Here is a 25,867-nt window from a genome sequence, read left to right on the forward strand (position 1 = left end):
ACATGACACTATACACAACTGTGGATATGGGCACATTTTGGGCTGTGGGTAATCTTCACAGACAGTACACGCTACCAGCCACTCCGACCTATCAACCCCCCATCAATTCAGCCATGCTTTACACACTGGAGAAACCGGGGAGGAGATGGAGGTAGAGCACACCCCACCGAACCACCAGTGTCAGTCACGACCACACCAAACAGTTCATCCATCATGAAGTTCCAGCTCGTCAGCAGCTCTCACACAAGGAGTCCGCCCAATACCACAATGCTCCATTAATGAAGTGCCCGGGGAGAACCCTGACATAGCATCAAAGTTCCACTGGTGCAGTGGTGGCATTCACACCCCACGTTCCCACTTCCACCCATGTGTCCACCTTGCCACCACCTGGTTGGTGACTCAAATCAAGTCCTCTGAAGTCTGTGGAGTGATGTGAGGCAAGCTTTGTTTGCTGACCAAGGTATTATCTGATGCATAATCAATGGACAGTCCTTCCTATTGTGTTCCGCCATCTGAGTCTCTGGGCTTTTCACAGGTAAAGTCAGTCACCACCAGTAGTGCAGCCGCTTTGCCCCTTATTCAATAAATACATTTTTTTTAAAAATCCTACTGGAGTAAAAGTATAATTGGATCCGTGGTGGCAGAGGTATCTTGTTTTTTAATACAGTTTATGATTCCCACCTCTGCACTCCTGAACAGAATCATTCCCCTGTTTTTTATCTGCCGCTTTGTCCCTGGCCACCTGGGCGTCCGTCGGTCCCTGAATGCGGCACTGACTGGATGGGTCCCTGCAATTCCTGAGCAGCCATCGTCAAGGAAGAGGAAGCTCTGCCGGGGCTCCCCCACTTGGGGTCTCTGTCTTGTATCAACCCAGCCACTCCCAGGTGCTAACTGGGTCCTGAAATATAACAGCTTTCCCACCAAGCATAATCCCGCTCAAGGGTGAAGAAGGGGGAGAGACCAGCGGGCACCACAGAAGTCGACATCCAGGCTTCCTGGTAAGTAAAAATATAGTTGCCCTCTTACCCTTCCCCTTCCCGTAGGCCCACAATGCGGACATAATTGCGACGGTTACAGCCTTCTGTGTCCTCTGATCTCTGTTGCAGGATTTTTACCGGTTCCGTGAGGCCTATCACCTGCTGATCCAAAGTCAGGTGCGCTGGTCCCAGATCTCCAACCAGTTCCTCTTCCCCTCTGACCCTTTCCGTGAGTTTGCAATGGTCTGCCCTGAGCAATCCCAGATCCATCCATTCAGTAATGATCTGCATCTGCAGAGTGCTGTTAGAGTCTGCAATCTCTGCCAATATCTTGTCTAAGGTTCACTGCAGCGCAGGTGACATCATGTCCCCATCGCCCACAGGTGGCAGTTCACCATCTGGAGGTGCCCTCTGCAGCTCTGCCATCCCAGAGTCCACAAACCGCCAACTTCCTGAGAGGCGGACATTATCAGCTCCCCAAGAGCAAGAGTCCAGGCCGCAAGAGTGGGGGGAGATCCGCTCTCTAAGAGGCATGGCTCAACACTCCCCAACGGCAGCCGCGCTGTAAGTAACCAGGTAGAAATAGGTCATCCACCCAATTAGCTGCAGGTGGAATCCCCTAGTGAGTGGGTGCACCAATGGTTCAGTGCTTTGTGATAGGCAGGCGGTGGCAGGATGGAAAAAGTATAACCAGGTGTATGGGGCGCTCACCGCATACCAGCATCAGGGTTTCTCACAAGATCTGAGGCTCCCCTCTGAGTCCCAGGGTCTCCATGGGGCAGGGCTCGTTAATTGTCTGCAGGTCTGGCTGCATTACAAGCTTTCCTCCAATGCCCTCTAGATCTCAGGTCTGCCCACGCAGCCCATCTCTACTATGTAGTGAGCAGTAGCAGCATCACGTCTAGGCCCCCAAGTGCCGCATCGCACCCCAAAGATGTTAATGAGTGAGGGCACGTGCCCCGTCTAGCAGAGCTCATCAAGTGCTTTAAGAGCCGTAGAAAGTCTCCGGAGGGAAGGCAAACAGGATCCACACCAGGGAAAGGCTCTCCCAGAAAGGTCAGGGCCCCCATGCTGTTTCTGGGGCCCTAAAATGACGAGGCGCCACAGCCGCCAGTGAGAGCACCCAGCCGGGGCCTAGCCGTGTGGCGTCCCAGATAGTCCGCAGGCCTGGCCATCAGAGTTCCCCCAGGTTCAAGTCCATCAATCCTCCTGAAGCCAATATGTCTAGTGGTGCCACCTCTAGGCCCTTTGTCTCAGTGTCATACCCTGGAACCACTGCATAAATAGGGGGACCCCTCTGTAAATTTACTTTTAGGCCAAGGAGCAGAGGGGAGAGGAACAAAACAGAACTACAAAAGCTCCCTCGAGGCCTATCTGAACATTACACTATGGACTGAATCACCATTAGGCTCAATTATCAAGAAATAATTCACTTGAATATCACACAATTATAATACAAATTGTCAATTCTTTTATTTATCTAATTTCTTTGTATAATTTAACACATTCTGTTCGATTCTTTTTTTTAAAGCCTTTCAATTTTTTTTCTTTTATCATTTTAAATTTTTCTCCAAATTATATACATTGCAAAAAAAGAGCAAAAAAAGGTAAAGTTCAAAACAATTGTTACATCAAATATGACAAAAACACAATACTCATCATTTTACTAAGAAAACCCCTGGAAAAATGTATAAAAATTACAACAGTCATACAAGACTCATTCAAACACATACACACTTACACATCCTACATAAAAATGGAATCTGAATAAGAAGGGGATCACAGATGACAAATCAAACCCCCCGACCAGATGGAAAGATTCTATTCAGAAAAACTGAATAATCGGTCAACGCGCGTTTCGGTGGTGCAAGAAAAGAGATCAGACCACCTTCATCAGGACCTTTTCAGATACCCATAAAATTATCACAACACCCAGGGGATGTAAGAAGTAATATGAGACCACCAAAGGATAATTCCAATATAAGAAGAGAGACACTGATCTGTTTTTATAGTAAAACGATGTTCACTCTAATAACATTCCTATGCAGCATTAATGATGGAGTAGTTCTATTTCTTTTGCCAATAATTCTACCTCTGACAAGTCAAAATAACTCAGAGAACATCCAGATCACAGATATGTAGATGCCTATTAATTTTCAATCATCCTTCATATCGGAGAAATCCAACTATTGATCCTTAATTCTTAATTTCAAAGCACACAACTTCTTGAAACAAATGTGGCTACATCAACAATTTTTTATTATCGGATGCTATGTTTGACGTGCAGGACATCTCTCATCTCTCTGGCAAATACCCTGGAGCCAGCCACCAACGGGTCCTCCGCCCCCAAACGATGCTGGCCTCCAGCAGGGGGCAGCTCCACTTAAGTGCCAGCAGGTCCAGGCCTTCCTTGCAGGTACTCCCTAACAGGATGCTCGGGGAGGTAGAAGGAACACCCACTACACGTGGGCTCCATCGGTCCAGTCCCGCGTGGCTCTACGCAGGCTGTGGACTCCCCTCGCTAGCCAGTCTCAGGGATGAAGCAGCACCTCATGTTCTCCAGCTACCCCTACACACCTCGCTGCGTGCAATCTTGCTCACTCGGGCCTCTCCTATTGGAACCATGGTGTGATTCTTTTGAGAATTTGTCAATGTATATCGAGTAACAAAATTTCTACTAACAACTGAGGTGTATAAAGCGCCTCAGGAATGGGAACTACATTATGTAAATTTGTGGGATAATGTTGAAAATGTGAACTCAGAAGCTGAATTGATCTTTCTCAAATGTGATGGGTTTAAATTGTGTTACTCTTACATAATGGAATTTAAAGTATAACTTCCATTGTATAAAACAATGGTCTCATTAATCCACTGACTTTTAGGAGGCAGAACTACATTGGTCTGACCTCTCATTTATATTTTGATTTATTCTTTAGAGGTTAACTATATCTGGTTCTGCTTATTCATTTCTTGCATTATATTCTGAGCGTCATGCTATATTATTGAGATAAATGACTAATTGACTGACTTAAGCCATTCTATTACAATTTGAATCTGAAATAAACCTTAATGGTTTTAATATATTATTTGTCTCATTGTTATTGTTAAATCTAACGTGCTTTGCAGCTTGCATTTTTAATTTGTTGAACAGCTCCATTTGAGGAGCAACAAAATCGTCGGCGGTTTAAAAACACTCCTGGCCTATCAGAAGCGCATTAAACTAACATTTTGGAAACAGCAATTCAAACCTGTAAAACCTAAAGCATTTCGTTTAGAACATAAACAAAATGAGAGGGTTCATTAGTCATAAAAATTATGGTTGGTGCTCTAGAAAGCTAAAATGAGAACATCCATGTCGGTAAAACATTCAGAATGCAGACTGAAACATGGACTGTCAACACCAGCAGAGGTCCATCAGTTAACTCCCCAGTGTGTTATTGCAGCTTCCCACAGTGATTTAATAAACAACTAGAGCGCTAACATTTGTATTAATTACAATAGTGTGACACACCTGAAGTCATCTTTATGGAATCAAATCAGTAAACCCTAAGGCATTTCCTTCAGTAATTAACAAAATCAAGGGGGTTCTTACTGTCATAAAAATGATGGTTAGTGTTCTAGAAAGCTACAATGAGGACGAACAGTTGGCAGGGGCAGTGATAGCACAGAGTACTGCGGGGGACAGGAGAGAGCAGGAGCACGCACATTGACAATGGAGAGCAGCAGTGGAAGAGAATTGGGGCAGCAAGCAGACCAAGAAGGGCAGGAGACAGGGGTAGTGGCAGCACATTGGCTGCAGAGGGTAGATGGGAGGGGGCAAAGACATGTACACAGACATATGATGGTAGGGGAAAGGGTCAGGGACAGCGGCCTACCCGTCAAGGAAAGCAACAGGGGCTGTAAACTAATGATGGAGGGGTGGGGGGGCAGGGGCATACATACGACAACAGAGTGGGGGGACGGCAGTTGCAGTAAGTTGACCAGACAGGACAGATGGCAGAAGCAGTGGCAGTGCAAAAGAGAGTGGAGGGCAGGAGGGAGGGAGCAGAGGCAGACAATTGAGGGCAGCGGGGTTACAGGGTATGGTCAGCAAGGTTACCAGGCAGATGGGGCAATGTCAGAACAACAAACCATGGAGGGCAAGCGGGAGGAGGCAGGGGCACACACACAGCAAGGAGGGCAGCAGGGGAAGGAATAGCAAGCTGATCACTGAGAGCAGGCCAACATGGGCTGTCGCAGCAGGCTGACCACAGATGGCAGGCGGGTAGTGGCAAAGGCACGCAGACCGTGAACAGAATGTAGGTGTCATGGGGCCAGTGTCAGCAAGCTGACCATGGAGAGACGGCCAGCATGGACAGTGGCAGCACAATGGACCAAGGAGGGTAGAAGTGAGGGAGCAGGGGCAAGCACATGGGAATGGAGGGAGTAGGAAAGTGGATTATTATGTGGTATGGCTGGGTGGCCTTAGCATTTAGTATTATCACAATACCCCAAAGATAGTCCTTTGATTCATGCTAATAAATATCAGTCCTGGTAGCATGGCAAACAGAAGTCAGGCTTTACTAGAGGAACATGTGTTAAGCGTTTCAGAGTACCAACATGGATGGTAAATAATTGACACGACTCAACAGAATTCCGACACCAATTTATAAATATATAGAGTGTATTCTTATCTTAATTTAGACACCAGAATGAACAAAATAGCATACATATTACAGGAGTTATGGATTTTCAAAGAAATATAAAACCAAGCAGTAAAATACAGTGAGACTTTATCATTGTGGTTAACACTACAACATTTGCAGTGAAATTATTGATGAGAAAACTGTGCATGGCGGGGGGCACAAGTTATAGTTACCATAGGGCACGAGCTATTGTTATTTGAGATAACTGCTGAATTTCTATGGTTTTGTATGTTATCTGAACCTAACTATAACGTTCCTTTAACCTTTGTTTTTTCAGTGAGTTTCTATGGTTTTTTAAATGCTATTTCCAATCTATAACGTCCGTGTAACCTTTGGCTCTTTCAGTGATATATATATATTCACTGAAAAAAACATAGGTTTCAGGGAAGTTATAGTTAGAAATTAGCATTTAAAAAACCATAGAAATTCACTGAAAAAACCACAGGTTTCAGGGACATTAAAGTTAGTTGGTCATTTCACTCGTACAAAACCAGAGAAATTCGGCCGTTATAGTTGGTTGAGCTAACTATAACTCGCGCCACGCAATGCACTGCTGATGACGTCACATACTACATCATTCATGACATGGTCAGTGACATCACTGATGACATCTCAAATGACATCACTGATGATATCGTCCAGTGACTGTACGTTTTTGTAAAGTTTAAATATGTTATATATATATATATATATACACACCAAGGTGTATTGAAGAATGAGTGGGTGTATAAGTATCTGAATGGATGATTTAGTAGGTGAGTGACTGACTATATAAGTGAGTGATTAAACGTGTCTTACTGAATGCATTGGTTAGTGACTAAACTATGTGAATGTCTGTATCAGTCTGTCAGCTGGTGTGTAAGAGGCTGCATGGGTTGGTGAGTAGCTACATGAGTGTCTATATGGGTTATTGATTGGTTGTCTGAGTATCCGTATGGGTGCCTGATTGTCTGTGTGGGTGGGTGGGGGTTGTGTGACTCTGTGAATAGATGTGTGTGGGTGATTCACTGGGCGTATGGGTTCAAGAGTGCATCTGTGAAGGGCTGTTTGGGTGGGTGAGTGTGTGTATGGGTGTTTTGGTGAGTGAATGGATGTCTCAGTGGTACATGTGTGAGTAACTACATATATGAAAGGCAGTATATGTGAGTGTTGGAGTATATAAATGACTATATGTCGGAGTGAGTGATTGTGAGAGTGGCTGTATGGATGAGTGTGTGCTTGTATCAGTGATTGTATACAAGAGTAAGTATGTGTTAGTATCTGTATGAATAAGTGAGGTGGTGTGTGTATAACTGTATAGGTGAGTAAATGGGAGAGTGATTGAGTCTTTGCATGACTGACTAGGTGTGTGAGTAACTGGATGAGTGGCAGTGTATGAGTGTCTGTATAGGTATATGAGAGCATATGATAGTGCAGTGCTGTATTGATGAGTAATTGCATGTATGTGTGACTGTATGGGTGAATGAGTGGATGTGTGTGTAGACCTAGGAATCAATGAGTTGGTATGTAGTAACTGGTATTGGTGTGTCTATGGTTTCAAAAATGGTAGTCTATTTTAAAGTGGGTGTATCAAAGGTTATATTAGGGTGTGAGGAGGTGCATCAGATTATCACGTGGATGATGTCATTAGTGATGTCATTTGAGATGTCATCAGTGATGTCAATGACCATGTCATGAATGATGTAATATTTGACATTATCAGTAGTGCACTGGGGGCGCGAGTTGTAGTTAGCTCAACTAACTGTAACGTCCGAATTTCTCTGGTTTTGTACGAATGAAATGTCCAACTGACTATATCGTCCCTGAAACCTGTGTTTTTTTAGTAAATAGCTAAGATTTTTTAAATGCTAATTTCTAACTATAACGTCCCTGAAACCTAAGTTTTTTTCAGTGAATTTCAAAGGTTTTTTAAATGCTAATTTCTAACTATAACTTCCCTGAAACCTATGGGTTTTTTTCAGTGAATTTCAAAAGTTTTTTAAATGCTAATTTCTAACTATAGCTTCCCTGAAACCTATGTTTTTTTCACTGAATTTCTAAGGTTTTTTAATATTCTAACTATAACGTCTCTGAAACCTGTGGTTTATTCAGTGAATTTCTAAGGTTTTTTAAAGGCTATTTTTAAAAATGCTTACAGAGGTAGGACATGTGCAGAAAGAGGAAGAAAGTCTTGGAAAGAAGCAAGAGAAATGCAGAAAGAACCAACAGAGGTGCAGAAAGAGACAATGTTGCAAAGTCATCCTGTGCCCTAGGCACCCCCCAACATTTTGCTGACTGGTACTGGTGGTAACTGACTCTGACTGACTGCTGGCTCTGCCTAACCAGGCCCGGAGCCAGTGCGATGCTGAAAGACACTTAGAATACAGTAAAAACACCTACATACACTACAGTACAACATGGGTTGGGTACCCCTGTGATTGGCAGGACCTCCCCTGTAAGGCCCTAGTACATAATAGGGCAGGGAATTAAAACTACCTCTAAGTCCCTAGCATATATTAGGGCATGGCAGTTTAGAGGCCAGTAGCCCTTTTTCTGCACTTGCATGTGTGCACTGCTGAGCCTGAGGTCAGTTTAAACGTATCCCTGTGTGTGCAGAAAGAGGCAAGAGAGGTGCAGAAAGAGGCAAGAAAAGTACAGAAAGAAGCAACAGAGGTGCAGAAAGAGGCAGGAGGGGTACAGAAAGAGGCAAGTGGAGTGCAAAACGAAGCAAAAGAGGTGCTGAAAGAACCGACAGAGGTGCAAAAAGAGGCAAGAGGGATGCAGAAAGGGTTAGGAGAGGTGCACAAAGAGGCAAGAGGGGTACAGAAAGAGGCAGGAGGGGTGCAGAAAGAAGGAAGAAAACTGCAGAAAGAAGCAACAGAGGTGCTGAAAGGGGCACAAAGGGTGCAGAAAGAGACAAGGGTGGTGCAGAAAGAGGGAAGAGAGGTGCAGAAAGAGGCAAGAGAGTTGCAGAAAGAGGCAAGAGAGTTGCAGAAACAGGCAAGAAAAGTGTTGTAAGAGGCAAGAGAGGTGCAGAAGCAGGCAAGAGAACTGCAGAAAGAGGCAGGAGAGTTGCATAAAGAGACAAGTGAGGTGCAGAAGGAGGCAAGAGAACTACAGAAAGAGGCAAGAGAGTTGCAGAAACAGGCAAAAGGGGTGCAGAAAGAGGGAACAGGTGGGCTGACTGAGCAAGAGAGGTGCAGAAAGAGGGAAGATGGTTGCAGAAAGAGGCAAGAGGGGTGCAGAAAGAACAAAGAGAAGTGCAGAAGGAAGCAACAGAGGTGCAGAAAGAGGCAAGAGAGGTACAGAAAGTGGAAGAGATTAGCAGAAAGGGGCAAAAGAAGTGCAGAAAAAAAGAAAGTTGCAGAAAGAAGCAACAGAAATGCAGAGATGCGCAGAAAGAAGCAAGAGTGGTTTGCAGACCATTAGTACCAATTTAACACCCACATTTAGCAATAAGTAACAGGTGACCATTCTAGGTGTGCAGCCTACTCTCAGCAAACCAGCTGTATGGGGCCTACTGGAGGTAACAGGAGGGCTAGTTGGCCCCCAGGGACCTTCAGGAGGAAAGGGGACTTCATCTCCCAACCAAGAGCGCACCAGGAGGTGCGTTTGCAGAGTGGTGGACAAAGAGGGCGTGGCCTGTGTACACCTATCATCAATCCCACTATCTGGGGCATACTGGAGGTATCAGGTAGGCAAGTTGGCCCCTAACAACCCCCAGCAGTGAAGGGGACTTTAATCCCCATTCAAGAGCGCGCCAGGGAGTGTGTTTGCAGAGTGGTGGAGAAAGGGGGGGCGTGGCCTCCGAAGTCCTCTTAGCAATCCCACTGTGTGGAACTTAGTGAAGGTAATAGGAGAGGTAGTTGGCCCCAAGGACAACCTTGGGGGGCCAACTATCCCTCCTATTACCACCAGTAAGTCCCACACAGTGGAATTGCTAAATTGTCATAGCAGGTCACGCCCCCTTTTCCCACCACTCTGCAAACGCACTCCCTGACGTGCTCTTGGATGGGGATTAAAGTCCCCTTCACTGCTGGGGGTTGTTAGGGGCCAACTTGCCTACCTGATACCTCCACTATGCCCCAGATAGTGGGACTGATGATAGGTGGACACAGGCCACGCCCCCTTTGTCCACCACTCTGCAAACGCACCTCCTGGTGCGCTCTTGAATGGGGGATGAAGTCCCCTTTCCTCCTGAGGGTCCCTGGGGGCCAACTAGCCCTCCTGTTACCTCCAGTAGGCCCCATACAGCTGGTTTGCTGAGAGTAGTCCAAGGCCACACACCCTTTTTACACCACTCTGCAAACACACCTCCTGGCGCACTGCTGCTCAGGGGATGAAGTCCACTTGTGTCCTGAGGTCCTCAGGACACAAGAGGACCTCATCGCCCCACCGGCAATGCGCCACGAGGTACGTTTGCAGAGTGGTGTAAAAAGGGGCGTGGCCTCAGACCACCTCTCAGCAATCCCACTGTGTGGGGCTTACTGGAGGTACCTGGTGGGCTAGTTAGCCCCCAGGGTCCCTCAGGAATGAAGGGGACTTAATCCTCCAACCTAGAATGCGCCTGGGGACGCGTTTACAAAGTGGTGCAGGGAGGGGGCGAGGCCTCCGGCGAGATGCCGGCTTTTCTTTTTTTAAAATATTTGTAGAAGCGGGGCTGTGTGGCTCCCCTTCTTTTAGTATTTTTTGGGCCCTGAGGTCCCCATCCCCCAGGGCCTGAGCATTTTGTTTTACATGAAAACACAGGAAGGGGGCCGCGTGGCCTCCCTCCCCTGGGCCACTATTGGCCCCCGGGGACCCCCTCCCCCAGGGCCTGGCCAGCATTTAAAAAAAAAAAAATTGGAAGTGAGGCCGTGTGGCCCTCCTGAGGCCAATAATGGACCCAGGGACACCATCCCCCGGGGCATTGCATCTTTTTTAAATTAAAGAGTATGGGAGCAGAGGCCGTGTGGCCCCCTTCCCTTGGCCACTTCTGGCCCCGGGGACCCCTGGCCAGCCTGGATTTTTTTGGGGAGGGGGGCCCCCCTACTAAGGCCAATTATGGCCCTGGGAACCCCATCCCCCGGGGCCGGCCTTCCTTATTTTAAAAATAAATAAATAAAATAAAGGGAATGGGGGCCACTTCCAGCCCCGGAGATCCCATCCTCCAGGGACAGCCCTCAAGTTGGGGACTGTGGGGGGAGCCCCAATGGCCCCACGGTCCCAGCCGGCACCCCGCCTCCTGCGGGAGCCGGCATTGCTTCTGGGCAAGGGGAGCAGCTAACATGCAACTCCCCTTGCCCAAAAGCAATTCTGCTTTGCTTCTTGGAAGCAAGAGCAGGTTTCCTTCCCTGCCATAGCAAACGGCTATGTCCCGGGGGGTGGGCACCCCAGGACATTGCAGGAGCCGGTCCCCAGGGCCTTCTAGGGCTCCAGGAGGGGGCCCACACAGACCCCCACATTTGCACAGCCCCGGGGAGGTGGCGGTCCCCGGGACTGGGGTCCTTTCAATAATAAGTGCTCCGGGGAGGTGGTGGTCCCCGGGGCAGTGTGGGGGGGGGGCTTGAGCCCCCCTACACAGAGTTTTTAATTGTAGCCCCGGGGAGGTGGCAGTCCCCGGGCCCGCGGGGGGGAGCATGGCCCACCGCATTCAAAGCATATAGCCCCGGGGAGGTGGTGGTCCCCAGGGCTTGGGGGGGCCCGCGAGCCTCCCCTCCCTAAAATATTAAATGCCATGGGTAGGTGGCAGTCCCCGGGGCTTGGAGGGCCCGCAAGTCCCTCCCCACACAAAAATGTAAATGCCCTACGGAGGTGGTGGTCCCCGGGGCAGCATGGGGGGCAGGAGCCCCCCCACCCATTTAAAATAAAAAGCCCACGGGGAGGTGGCCGTCCCCGTGGCTGCAGGGGGTGCGCGTGCCCCCTGCATATCATTATCTAAACCCCGGGGTGTTGGCGGTCCCCGGGGCTGCAGTGGCCCCCACGGGCCCCCACTAAATAATTGGGCATTGCCCCCAGGACCTGGCCCACCCGGGGGCTTATTGAAAACAAAGCGCTGGAGTCCGTGCTTCGTTTTTTAATTTTTTTTCGGCGGGATTCGCGCACCCAGAACAAATTCGCCCATTTTGTTTTTAACCATGTCATGAATGATGTAATAAGTGACATCATCAGCAGTGCATTGCGGTGGAGCGAGTTATAGTTTGCTGAACTAACTATAACGACTGAATTTCACTGGTTCTGTATGAGTGAAATGTCCAACTAACTATAACGTCCCTGAAACCTATGTTTTTTTCAGTGAATTTCTAAGGTTTTTTAAATGCGAATTTCTAACTGTAAAGTGCCTGAAACCTATGGTTCTTTCAGTGAATTTCAAAGGTTTTTTAAATGCTAATTTCTAACTATAACGCCCCTGAAACCTATGTGTTTTTCAGTGAATTTCAAAGGTTTTTTAAATGCTAATTTCTAACTATAACATAGCAGTCGTGTTTGCAGAGTGGTGGAGAAATGTGAGCCTGGCCTCCGAACACCTCTTAGCAATCCCACTGTGTGAGATTTACAGGCGGTCACAGGAGGGGTAGTTAGCCCCCAACATCAACCTTGGGGGCCAACTACCCCTCCTATTACCTCCAGTAAGTCCCACACAGCAGCATTGCTAACTTCTCATACTAGGCCAAACCCCCTTTCTCCACCACTCTGCAAACGCTCCCCCTGGCACGTTCTAAGTTGGGGGATTAGTTCCCCTTGAATACTGAGTGTCCCTGGGGGCCAACTTGCCCACCAGGTACCTCCAGTAAGGGCCACAGAGCTCGATTGCAGAGAGGTGGACACAGGCCACGCCCCCTTTCTCCAACACTCTGCAAACGCGCCCCCTGGCGCGTTCTAAGTTCGGGGATTAAGTTCCCTTGAATCCTGAGGGTCCCTGGCGCCCAACAAGCCCACCAGGTACCTCCAGTATGCCCCACAGAGCTGCGTTGCAGAGAGGTGGTCCGAGGCATAGCCCCTTTTTACACCACTCTGTAAACGCGGCTCCTGGCGCACTGCTGCTCGAACGATGAAGTCCACTTGTGTCCTGAGGTCTTCATATACATACATACATACATATATAAATATATATATTACAACTTCCATTCCCCAGCAAGGGATTCCCTTTGCACTCACAAATTAAGAGGCTTCCAAGTTGGTAAAGTTCTTACTTTAATTTATTTAGAATGCCACTAAGCCAACGCGTTTCAGTCTCAACAGAGACTTTGTTCACGGGAAAAACAGTATATATATATCTATATATATATATATATATATATGCACACAATACCCTTTCAGACTTAAAGTGATGCATAAATTATGCAAAATGAAGCAAAGAACTCTGGGTAGTTCCCAGGTTCATGTGGGTTGCAGCTCTTGTATAGAGCACCCTACAACTCCAGCGACAATATGAATCTGCTCCCCTCAAATGGCTGTTTTTTTTTAGCAAAGTTTTTAAGCATAGGATTAGCACAGTGCCATCCACGTCAAGCTAGAAAGGGACAATGGGCCTGATTTAGATCTCAGCGGACGGGTTACTCCGTCACTACGATGAAGATCCTGTCTGCTGAAATATAAATCCCACAGGATATAATGGGATTTATATTTCGGTGGACGGGATATTCGCCCAAAGTCTTTTGCCATTTCTACAGCAAAGAATTTAAGCATAGGATTAGCAAAGTGCCATCAATGCAGAGCTTAACACGACAAAAGCCTTTTACCACTCCAGGCACATTATTACAGCTTTGTACTGGTAAAATAACATTCAAGCCAACCTGGATTGAATAATAGCAACCCCTGACACACGTACACTGCTTGTGGTTTCCATGTTTTGAAATAGGCATTTTACCCATTCAGAAAGACCCCCCCTTACATGTGCCTGCATACAAATGCACATACATGGGAGGACATCTTCGAATGGGCTTTTAACCCTTTATTAAAAAAAAATTGAAAACGTGGGACTGTGTGTGCGCACACATGCACACTCATAGGCGCCCATCTTTGAATGTTTTTGTAAAAATGTGGTACAGAAGCATCCAAAGACAGTTGTTTGCTTTGCATGGGGGGCCATTTTTTTTATTGTTTTGTACTAATGGTTTGCAAAAACATTTTTAAAATTTGCCAAAGCTAAGAGACTGGCAGGCAATGCCAGACTGGGGGTTTTGCCAATGCTTGTTTAAAGTGAATGGCACTTTCAGATAATATGTTGTTCATTTTATTTAAATGGATCTATGATTATTAAAAAGAAAATAAGCTCAGACGCTGGCAGCAAAATAAATACAGTGTAAAATGATCTGACAAAACATAAGTGAGAGGCCACTCAAACTGATATAAGAAAATTTAGACTCACGTTGGCGGGAAACCACAATGGAGAAAACTGGGCGCATTGGACGAACATTCCATACTCGGGGTGAAGCATGTCCTCAAATACATGGTTGAACAATATCCTCTTAAGAGCAACTTGGCAGTAGGGAAGCATTTCAATGATTTCTACCTGTGGACATAATGTGAAATCACCATCTTACATTGTTTCCATGTTTAACATACTTTTCTATTTGCAGGCATCTGTTAAATTTTCAATGTCCCGAACAGGGTAAGAGTTTCAACACTTGTTTTGTTTATATTTATAGTAATACTGCAAACAAGAAGCCACTTTAAAGCACTAATAACAAACAAAGTGGGTGACTAGGCAGGGGGAGGTAGGACAAGAAGTGGAAGAGGAAAAGACGGGATGGTCAGAGTCAGTGGTGAAGCTAAGACTGAAAATCTGACAGAACCACAACTACGCTTCTCGTGCAAAGTAGTCCTTGAAGTCAAGGTCTTTATATTTTATTGTCCTCCACACTTTCTGGGTCTGAGAAGATGTAGTCCTTTTTGATCATGTGCCACTCTACATTTCACAGTAAGTAATAGGCCGATCTTTGCCCCTAAGCCACTAATTTCTTTTCATCCACATTCCCAGTGTTCTTCTTATTTATCATTTCTGGTGCAGAGTCTGGAAATAACACGGTTCTGTGCCCTTGGTGTTAAAGTCCTCCATTCTGTTTTGCAGCCACCAAGATCCTCTCTTTATCCCTTTTGTCAATTATCCCAAAAATTATGTTTGGGTTTCCCTATGCCCTCTTCTATCATAGTGCCAATGCCTGAATTAAACATGTGGAATTTTTCAGGAATCTTCCTCTCCGTTAAGGTCCAGTTAGTGATTTGTCCAATCATAAGACCTCTCAAGGCACGACCTAACACAGGGAAACACCCGACATAGGTTTCAGCACATTGGTTGGCAATATCTCATGTAGGCCAGAACCAAAGAAAAAACATCTAGGAATGAAGGTGAACAACAAACTAGCACAAAAACTGTCACTGAACCTTGTAGGATTTCTTCTTGCCTACCGGCAAGACCAGGTATGTTTCCTTATTACTTAAGATGGCTATTTTAATTTCTTACTTTATCAATCAACTGCCTACCTTTGTACTACTCTGTCAGTCAGCCAATGTATAATATTTAATTGGGAGCTTTATGGTTACTAGTGATCATTGGTTCATACACCTTCTATGACTTTTGCCGGAGTTACTTGTTGCAGTGTTGAATCTGGAACATGTGCAGTCCAAGACAGAAACAAAACTATGCCACTATTTTCTGAGTAAAATACAATGAAGGTAAAGCAAACTGACTTGCCATTAGGAGTTGGGACTTTATGAGGCATGGGGATGTTCTTTACCCTTACTACCTGCAGTTTTGGCATAGTTCAACAAATGGTAACACAATGGTGCTTTTCAGACTTCAAAAAAGGAGGGAGCTATACTGACACCTGATCAACGCGAGTGCTATTGGAGAGAGAAAGAGCTGAGCATGTGCGAAGCAGGTGACAATAGCTGAAGGAGTAAGAGAAACTGAAAGCATGTGGTGCAGCAAGAAGACTCACCGGCAGAGACTTTACATATTTCATCTAAAGACACATATGTATTTGAATTTACATTATTTAAAGAAGTATTCAGTACCGAGCCTGAAAATGCAAGATAAATACAAATCTAAATCTGCTCAGCATATAAAAAATACATTGTTTCCGATAATAAATACAAAGTGAACTAGCACCAGCAGTTCCATGCAGATTAATAGCATCATTTGGTGAAATAGCCTATCTATGGACTTGTGGAAAAATGACTATAAGATACTGTGAACATTACCTGTACTTCTTTTTTAAGATCACAATCATTCGTTGTCCTCAACACGTCTAAAGTATCTTCCAATATGTTTGTAATTCTGACACTGAGAACAAAAAATGGACAGTCGGGTACTTCGCTGCTTCCTTCCATACAGTTCCTGAAGAGCTGACTAAGAGCTTCCTGTTTTCTCACCTAAATAAATGAAAATAACAATTGTTCATAACCCAGTCTTTGTATTCACTTATGTTATCAGTACTGAACAGCCACAGAAATCATTGATAAAAGTAAAAACCATCTATAAGACCATTATTATTTTGGAGGAAATTTAACAAAACCACAGCAAAACAGTTACATATTTCTAAAAAGTGGGGTCGGGTCGCAATATCGTGGTTAAGATATCAATCTGTAACAATATCGCATCCACAATATGGACTACTCTATACTGCCTAGGCAAGCAGATCTGGAGTTAAGAATAGTAAATCCACAGTTACCTATGTACACATACTTTGACGATATAGTGATAGGTGAAAGTGTGGACTCAATGTTTTTGCAGGTTGATATTGTTATAGTTAATATTGTGACATACAAATATTTTCTTTCTTTATAAGGCAGGAGCAAGAAGTGACTACCATTATTTACAATCGAACATAACAAGAACTAAGTGAAATAACCAACTGCATATTTACTCCACATTTTAGGTCAAGGATGGAGTATGTTGTCTCTGGTACAATATGTTATGTATCCGTTCTTGTAAGCCGAATATGAGGCTCTTCAGCAACACGCAACTCAGCCATGTCTCTACACCTTAACTTACAGGGTAACACATGCAAAGCCAGCAACCAATGTATACTAGTCTGCTGCATTAGTGTTCTTATATCCACATTCAATTGATTCAATATGTGAACCCTGTAGTTGAAACTCACATAAGCTTAAATGTACCTTAACAAATCACTGCACTTTAGATCTGCAAGACCCTTTACGGTGAGTGGAGAGCCTTTACGCCAGTTTGGATACCATGCAAAGTGTTTATCACCCCATAGTACCACTTCATAGAAGTTTGATCTTGCTTGGAACATTAAAAAATAACAACATTTCCATCAGAAGTAAATGTGCAGATGGGTTGTTATTTGCTGTACCAAGACCACTCATGAATGTTATGTTATGTTATATAAGCTTATAAAGGGCATCTTCTGTCTATGTGGTTTAAAAATCCTTCAAAGCCCAGACATCTACCATCATGAAGATACATACGAGAATAGATGTTTTATAACAAAATCATTCTTTAAAAGAGAACTGCTGTAGAAAGGCCCGATGTTGTGATTAAACCAATGTTGACTTTACAAGATTATGCCAGTATTAATTAATCGGACATCTAAACTAACCATCATTAGCATAGATTTATTTAGCGCAAACTCGGCCTGGAGGCATTGGAGCGCTTTACATGATCACCAGATTACATTACACCAGGTCAGATTTATGTTTTTCAGGCATAGGGAGATTACATGATTCACCCAGAATCACAGATTGTTAAGCCAACGCTGAAACCCAATCCCAGTTCTCCAGTTCCAATGGCTCTGGCCACTGGGCTACTTCCCCTCGCCTTTGTTTGTAATGTTTAGCTAGGATTTGACACAAGAAAAAAAACTTTTTGTTTAGGAAGAGCAATTCAAATGCTTACTAAGCGACAGTTATTTTGGGTCTCATGACATAAAAAAGCAACATCTCTCTCACTATTCCCACTTGGCTAGAAAAATTACTGTCTGATTAGACATGAAAAAAGACCACGAGAGACAGAAAAACGAACTGCCTTGCAGTAAAATTCTTTCCACAATGATCTGCAGGTAAAATATACAATTTGTGAAAGAAAAATGGAATTTGATCAATATTCCATGCTTCATACAGGATTGAATGTATGCATAGTAATTTTATTGGTTATGTTTCTTTAAAATTGTATACAATAATAAGTTACACAGATAAAATCAGCACAAAATTAAAACTTCATAAATATAACTATAAATAGAAAACAGACGCAATATGCACTAAGGGCTAAGTACAGATACATACAACAGTCTGAAGGCCAAACTTTAAAATGTAACAGTATGGCACACAGATTTTGGTGAAGTGCCGTTAAAACACAATATAAGCGCCTCAGATATTGTTCTAATTCCTTCGTCCTTAAAAATGGGTTTTAGGTATTTTTTCCTTACCTCAAGCAGGGATGGACCTTAGCATATCATATGATCAATAGACTTATTAGCTGTTTTACACATATTATAAGCTTGTGTCTTTGATTTCCAAGAGCCATCAAAGTCCTTAAAAGGAAGATACAGAAATCTAAGATCCTAGAAAACGTTCTTCTCCCAGGGCATCATGTTGTAATCAAGATATAATTGTCTTAGTGAAGTGTAGATTTCTCTGGTGTACCTACTATGCTTGTACCTTGCTTCCGCAATAAATTCAGTAATCCAACATGCTGCTTTAATTCCATTCTTTATCACGTGCAATAAGTCAGCGATTGAGGGGAGATTATATTTTAACAACAACGTAATGATGGAACTTTCAGACACCAGTACATCACTCTTGTGGGTGGCCAAGTCATTGTAAATGATTTTGTTTAGTGGGTTGATTCCTGCCAGCTTACAATTTTTAAAGTAGTTGATTTGACTAGTATCAGCCATAGCCATCAGAGGAGTGAGGCCTAATTCTAATCTTAGACGGCAATGCGGAGTTGAATGCCCACATTTGGAGAATTCTGTTTGACTGGAAACTAAATGAAATCCAACTTGCTGTACATGAAATGGAAGAATTGCTTCTGCTTTAGAGCATGTTGGATGCACGAAATTTCAAGTGTTGAAAGCTGCTAGTGTTATTCGATTTAAGAGAGGAGTAGCAATGCTGTCATACCGTTTCAGATCATAAAAGATTTGCATTTTTTTCTGTAAAGAAGGGGGAGATTTATAGTTTGGCAGACAGTTTACACCGTCAAAATTGCTGCAGAGCATCCTGTCAGCCAATTCAAGGTCTGTTCATCCTATTTAGGGTCAGGAGGACTGTCAGCTTTCCATCGACAGAGCATCTCACAGCCTGACAGAATAAGGGCATCGCGGGAAGTTAAAAACCTGGTGGTGAGGGACAGAAAAAAGCAACTAGTGACCCCTCCACCTAGGGAAAAACTCCCTAGGTGTGTGGGTCTTTAGTGTTTTGTTTTTCAATAACAAGCTCCCATTTTGAGTCTATTTAAAAAAAAAAAAAAACATTTTGGTGGCAGACATCAAAACTGGCAGCAGCCATCTACCAAAATGTTTTTTACCTTGACAGGAACTGCTATAAGGGCAGTTCCTGTCACAGTACAGAGATCACAGCGGGGTCAGAGGTGAACAATAGTTTATCAGAGTGACGTATATAATGTACTCTGCCACCCCGACGGACGGAGTACCATCTTCTAAATTCAGGATCTGACCAAAGTGACCTACCTTTAACAACCATTCTCCATCAAGGGTATCTGCAATAAATTCATAAACACTCTGCTTAAGCGTAGGCCCTGAAACACTCTTTAAAGAGGGAAAGACTGTCCGACTATAATAACAAAGGCCATTTAAAGACTCTGAGTATTTCTATTTTCTGTATTTTACAAAACACATACACACAAACATCTCCGTCTCCATGTACCCACATACACTAGTGATCTTAGTCCATAGGAAATGGTGCTTTGTTTTGTTAATAGCTTCTGATTCTTTTGACACAGGTTTGACCCATCTACTTAGAGGTTCTTTGTTCAGAATTTGTTAAAAATTGTTTAAGGGTGTAAATTAACCAAAATCACATTTCAAGGCTTTTCTACAAAGTCCGCATGTTCATGTTTGCTATCTGATAAAGCAACAACTACTGGATAGGTTTACACCAAATTTGACATGAAGGTAGACGTTCCATAAGAATAGACCCTTTATTTGGTTACATCATTTCAGTAGGTTTTGAGTTGTTAAAGAAATGAGAAACTGATTCAGGTAAATTAGTGATAACTTAATGAACCTATCTGCAAGAATTTTTTTTAAATGGATTGACTGAGATGCCTTCTTGGCTGTGAAATGGTAATGCCAGTTTGTAAGCCACGCCTCGTATGATTGGTTGAGGAATAATGAGATTTTTCTCTGTTACAGAAATCACACAAAATACATTTGGTGAGCCCCAAGTCAGGGTGATTTAGTCACCTTTAACTTTGGGAATGAGGGTACAAACCAAAATACTCCTCAAAAGGAGTTAAAAACTACAACCACTGAGCAGTTCATTAAAGTTCTCACTGTAACATCCATCCAAGTAAAACACCACCTAGCAGGGGAAGTATGGCTGGGTTTTAGGAGAGAAGCAGGGAGAAGGGAAACGTTAAAGTAGGGGGAAGGCTGGAAACCAAAGGAGCATACTCTTCTGTAAAACAAGAAAAATCAGAAAACCCCTCCAAAGCCTTGTCACCCAATCAGAGAACATTAGAGACACAATTAGTGGTACAAAATTGTTCTGGGTTGGTCTTCAAGAAATAAAGTGTGAGTTTTGCAACATTGCTATGGACAGAAAACAATTCCCTGCTACCTAAGATTGCTGTATCTTTAAACGCGGAGAAAGCATTTGATGTAGTTGAGTGAGAATATATGTTTGGAAGCATGACTAAATTTAGTGCAGGACCTAATTTCATTATTATGGTAAATATAATATACAACTGACCATCAGCTAAGATTACTTGTGGTGACTTAGGGTGACCCAATATTCAAAGCCAAAAACTGGAGCAGGCAATTGACAAAGATGAAGGACTAAATGTTGACACTGACAATGACTTCACAAGGACCACAATGACCGCTCCTCCCATCATAAAAGAACTACACAGGCACATCCCACAAACCATTGAATAGACTATAAGTCATACATTTGTGGGATGACAAGAAAGATCAATGTTTTAGAGATTATGGCATTTCCTCCATTTCAAAAAGCTTTGACTAGTCCAAGGACGAAATTACAGATATCAAGTTGCCCATGAGCAGCTCCTTCAGTTTGGTTTTCTTTACTTTCTGGGACTTGTAGTTTTGAATTTATAAAAACAAAACTGAAAGTTTCAGGAACTTATAAAACCTAGACTATATATGCATCAATTTGTGTCAATTAAGCAGAGAGGTAGGTGACAGGGAGGGCACATGGATCCATAAAAATAATTATTTATATTGCATCCAATATAAACTAAAACACAAGTTTTGAAAATATCTCTTACATTTCAAATAATTTGTTTTGCAAATATGTCTATTCCTTGGTTAACAAACTCGCCTTCTCGACCATCGGCTGTGATGAATCCAAGAGAAAGGCTGATGATCTAAGGTGCCAGTTGAGGGTCTTCTCAGAAGCTGATATTTCACTCTTTCCATTGTGCTATGCTGCTTGAACCCGAACTGAAGCACAGCAAGAGAGTCTTGAAAACAACTTTAAAACAGTTTACTTCTAGTCTGTCCCCACATGGATTTAACTGGAGAAGGTCAGAGAAAATGTAAGTATACACTATAATTAGGACATAATCTTCATGAAGGTGTATTAATTTTAATAAACCATAAGGATGCTGGGAGAGACCAAGAAAAGCTAGGACTGTCTGCGCAAACCTGAGACATATGGTCATTCTTCAGCGACTTTATTTAACATTCTTTTCTAATTGAAACAGATAACAGACAAGGTTGTCCATTGTATCCATTAGTGCTTCAATTGGCAATCAATGCCCCTCTCTATTGCATTAAGAAATAGTAAGAATGGAAGGAAACTGATTTAGCTTCAGGGGAAGGTAGGTTAATGCTACATGCAAACTATATTATGGCTGCACCGTTTGAATCCAAGAGAATCCATTAAACACGTGATAGATATTATGAATGATTTTTAAAAGTTTTCAGGTTTTAAAATCAATTGAAGTACAAGTGGAGTACAAAAACTAAAGTTCACTATAATAAAAAATCTAAAATATTGAGAAATTAAATTAAATTATCTAAAGGTTTAGATAGTGTTTTATCCGATAACAGTAATTCAATAAGAAAAAAAGTAATTCAGATTTTGGCAAAAACAATAAAATAAATGAATGTTAATGGAGAAGGGATCAATACGTGAAAACTTCAGTAGCTATTAAAATTAATTATACTTTAGCTTGTTTTCCATGATCCTAAAAAAGATTCTTTGGAAAATAATTATTAAAGGTATTTCCGAATTTATCCTTAGTGCATGTTAGTGCTCCAGTATATTAAGCATCCCAGATATTGTTTGCACGATCATCTTTTGGCACAGCCCATCACACACACAGATTCTCAGTACATGTAATTTTCCAAAATAATGCATTTAAACTGCAGTGTACAATGTTGTAACTGCTGTGATGCTTGGTGTGATTAGTGTAGGATCTAATGTGAGTGCAGCACGGTGGAGTGAGTACAGTGGGCTCAGTGTGACTGTTTTTGGGTGTAGCATTGATAGCAGAGATGAGATTATACATAAAGTCTCATTGATGGTAGCAGAGTATAATGAACATGAGCTTAGTTGTTGATTACATTAATCCACACCTTTGATAAATTATGCTTGCCTTGATTATTCTCACTGACACTTTCTTAGTGAATTGTCTTTTTAAATGTATTTGTTTTTTCCATATGAATTGATCAGCTTATACCTGGTTATACAAAACAATTATGGCTCCCTGTTTTCCGTTTTTACTGATTTTTACAGATAAATACAGACAGAAAAAAATCATTTTCCTTCCTGTATTTATTTTTAAATGTGGATGAAAATGGAAATTCTGATTTTTTGGGTGATTATAAATGTTGTCACTCGCGGCTGCCAGGCCAATAGCTGTCTGAAATGACAAATAAGGAAACTAAATAAAGAGAAATTTTAGGACTAAGGCTAAAACAGCTGCAGATGTGTACACATTTGATTCTAAAATGTTTATGTATTCGGAAAAGTCTCTTGATTTATTATTTATGGCTGTTCATATCATTAAAATCTGTCAGGCAATCAATTACAAATGTACTTTTCTCAGTTTAATAAATGTGGAAATATACTAATGTCAGCTTTATGTTTTCCTGAGACCCAAAAAGAAATATGGATAATTACAGATAAAATTAGCAAAAAATAAATATTAGGCCTGGGTGTAGTTCACAGAGTTTTGCTACGCGGAAGTCCGCAAAGTGACAAAAAAACTACCCGGAGTATCTCAAGCGGCGGAGTGCGGCGTGAACCGCAGGTCACGCTGATCTTCCTCCTGCTCGGGTAGAAATTCTATCCAAGCTGCAGCTTGCGCTCGCCAATTTACAGTTCGCAAGTGGGGAAAAAACTCCGCTGCCCTATGCGGAGTGAAGTTTTCTGCACTCGTCTAAGCATAGAGTGCAGAAAACTCTGCAAACTTCGCGAACGGAGCGGAATTCCCCCCCCCCAGGCCTAATAAATATGGCTAAATACAGACAGAAAGTTCAAAAAAATAAATATCATAAAACTAGGAGCCCTAAAAACAATGCAACTGTACCTTTTGTTTGAGAGCTAAATCAGTTTGAAGCACTTGACGCTTTGCAAGTACGTTGAGGATAAAAGGAAACTGGATACATAACAGAGGTATACAGGAGTCATCAAGATTCTATAAGAGAAAAGGAAGATACACCGTTGAAGAACATTCAGATTAGCAAGTAAAACACAGAATATACTCTTGAAAACAAAATGAAATATTAGCCCTGTGCATGAGGACCTTTGCTTGCATGGTGGTCCCGCTAGGGAAAACAAGTGGAAGTCACGACCCCCGAAATATGGAGGGGTGACCATCACTTTGACCTGAGGTACCTGGAGCAAATGGGCTATCAAAGTACACCGGCAGAGCACTTTAAGGCTCAAGGTCACCCCTTAAAGAAAGGGGCTATGGTGGCTCCAAAATGAGCTTCTGAGGCTTGTCCACAAGGATATTCAACCAAGTAGCAAGTGGCACTGTTTAGACAGAGTTGTGGTGAAGAAATGGTCCTCCGGAGACCCAAGACACAAAAAATGGTTTTAGTACCAAATGGTGTGTCACACCTGGCATCCTCAGTATGGTTTCCCCTGATGTTTTTTGCCTTCTGCCCTCCTGTTTTTCTGACTTCAAATTTGGTGGCTGTAGGACTTTGGGCACTTTACCACTGCTTACCAGTGCTAAAATGCATGTGCTCTTTCCCTAAAACATTGTAACATTGGTTTAGCCTCAACTGACATATTTAATTTACTCATACAACCCTAATAAAGTGCACTACATGTGCCCAGGGCCTGTAAATTGAATGCTACCAGTGGGCCACCCACTCAAGTAGCCCTTTAAACATACATCAGACCAGGCATTACAGAGTCTGTGCCTGCAGTTTTTTAAATGCCATGTTGACCTAACAAGTTAACCCTCTTGCCAGGTCCAAACCTTCCTTTTAAAAACATACAAGTCACCCCTAAGGTAGGCCCTGGACAGCCCCAAAGGTAGGGTGCAGTAGGGTGCAGTGTATATAAGAAGTTGCACATGTACTGGTAGTGAAAATAAATTAAGGTCTATTTTTCTAACCTGGTGTGGATTGTTTTTCTCTGGTGTTTCCACTGTTTTACTGCTTTAAGTGTTGCATGAATACTGTACACATTGCCTCCTAAATTAAGCCTGACTGCTCTTTGCCAAATTATGAGAGGGAGACCACAGGCTAATTCATGATGTGTATCTGACTTACCCTGATTAGGATTGTGGTTCCTGTTAGGACAGGGTACATACCTCTGACAACCAGAAACCCAATTTCTAACATGGTGGAATTTCAGTTCATGCTTCTCTGGGAGCAAGCATTCTACCTTCATACTGTGAACTACTACTAGATGAGCTGATAATAGCCCAATGTGTTTACCTGCACTTCAGTGTCAGAGACATAGGCCCTCAGAACAGAGTTGTTTTGCCCTTATACTTCACAATTTCTAGTACATAACTCTATGTGCACTTTGTTGCCAGAATCTGAACCTGAGCTCCCCTCGCGATCGAGGGAAGGTGTTCAACACTGCATGAATAGCTCTGAGCTGCAAAAGACTGATGCGCAGCAATTTCTCCTGCAGTCTCCAGAATCATTGACTAATGTGTCCCCCAGATGGGCTTTCCATCCTATGAGAGATGCCTTCATCACTGTATTGAAGGTGTGAAATGAAGGACAGAATAATTCTCCCAAGTGTCACAGCTGTGGCTAAGTCCACCCCTGCAGATGTTAAATGGCAGGTGATAGTAAAATTATGTCCTACAGACCAACTATTTAATGCGGTCTACATTCTCTTAGAAGCTTAGAATTTTCTTTCCTTGATTTTCACTCTTCAGAAGAATGTACACAATGAAGCAGTCCATTTCTGGTATCAGTCCTATTTCTTGGAATATTCTCCATCATGCTACCCAAACAAATTCCTGCACTCTGCTTTAAGAAAGGACCTTAAATTCTCTCTCTTCTTCCCTCCCAAAGTCACTTCTAAGTATGGGTTGACAACCATCCTTCAAGCCACTCAACTGATTTTTCAACTCATTTCTACAGTGTTCTCTCTCACCTTCACTTCATGGATCACATTCTCTGATTAATCATGTCTGTATCAAATATATCTGCCATTTGTGTATGTAGCATATTTGCTATTACCAGTGTACATTTTGTTTGTGTTTCTTTTTCATGATCACTGACTTATGTCACTTTATTTTCTCTTAATTCGTGATTCTGATGTAACGAGCTGTGACTAAATTGCTACAGTATTACACATATATACTGAATTTAGGAGCTCTGTTGAGGTTGGGGACATATTAAGCTTTAATTGAAATTATCATTTATTTTAGAGTGTTATGGTCCCTTGTGGGATTGGTCTGCAAAACTTCAGTAGAATAAATTATTTCATTTGCATCAAAAGTAACCGGACCCTTGAAGTAAATGCAAAGGCTGACATTTTACTCATAAACATTATCAGTTTAACTAAAATAGATACAATACACATTTAATATGACACAGCTACAAATACTACAGTAACATTACAATAGCCAGTATAAAATCTGAAAGG

General features: G+C 42.8%; 1 protein-coding gene across 2 annotated transcripts in view; it reads right to left on the reverse strand.

The window, feature by feature from the left end:
* The window catches only part of HERC5 (HECT and RLD domain containing E3 ubiquitin protein ligase 5), a 361,249-nt gene that overhangs the window by 87,235 nt on the left and 248,147 nt on the right, over positions 1-25,867 (reverse strand). For both annotated transcript variants that reach the window (XM_085635568.1, XM_085635578.1), the window contains exons 15-17: positions 23,331-23,438; positions 15,827-15,997; positions 13,992-14,135 (exon numbers count right to left, since the gene is read on the reverse strand). In XM_085635568.1, coding sequence (XP_085491694.1) covers positions 13,992-14,135; positions 15,827-15,997; positions 23,331-23,438 — 423 coding nt within the window. The remainder of the gene's footprint in view (positions 1-13,991; positions 14,136-15,826; positions 15,998-23,330; positions 23,439-25,867) is intronic.

This window comes from Triturus cristatus, chromosome 2_1 (genome assembly GCF_964204655.1).
Source record: "Triturus cristatus chromosome 2_1, aTriCri1.1, whole genome shotgun sequence".
Classification (NCBI taxonomy): Eukaryota; Metazoa; Chordata; class Amphibia; order Caudata; family Salamandridae; genus Triturus; species Triturus cristatus.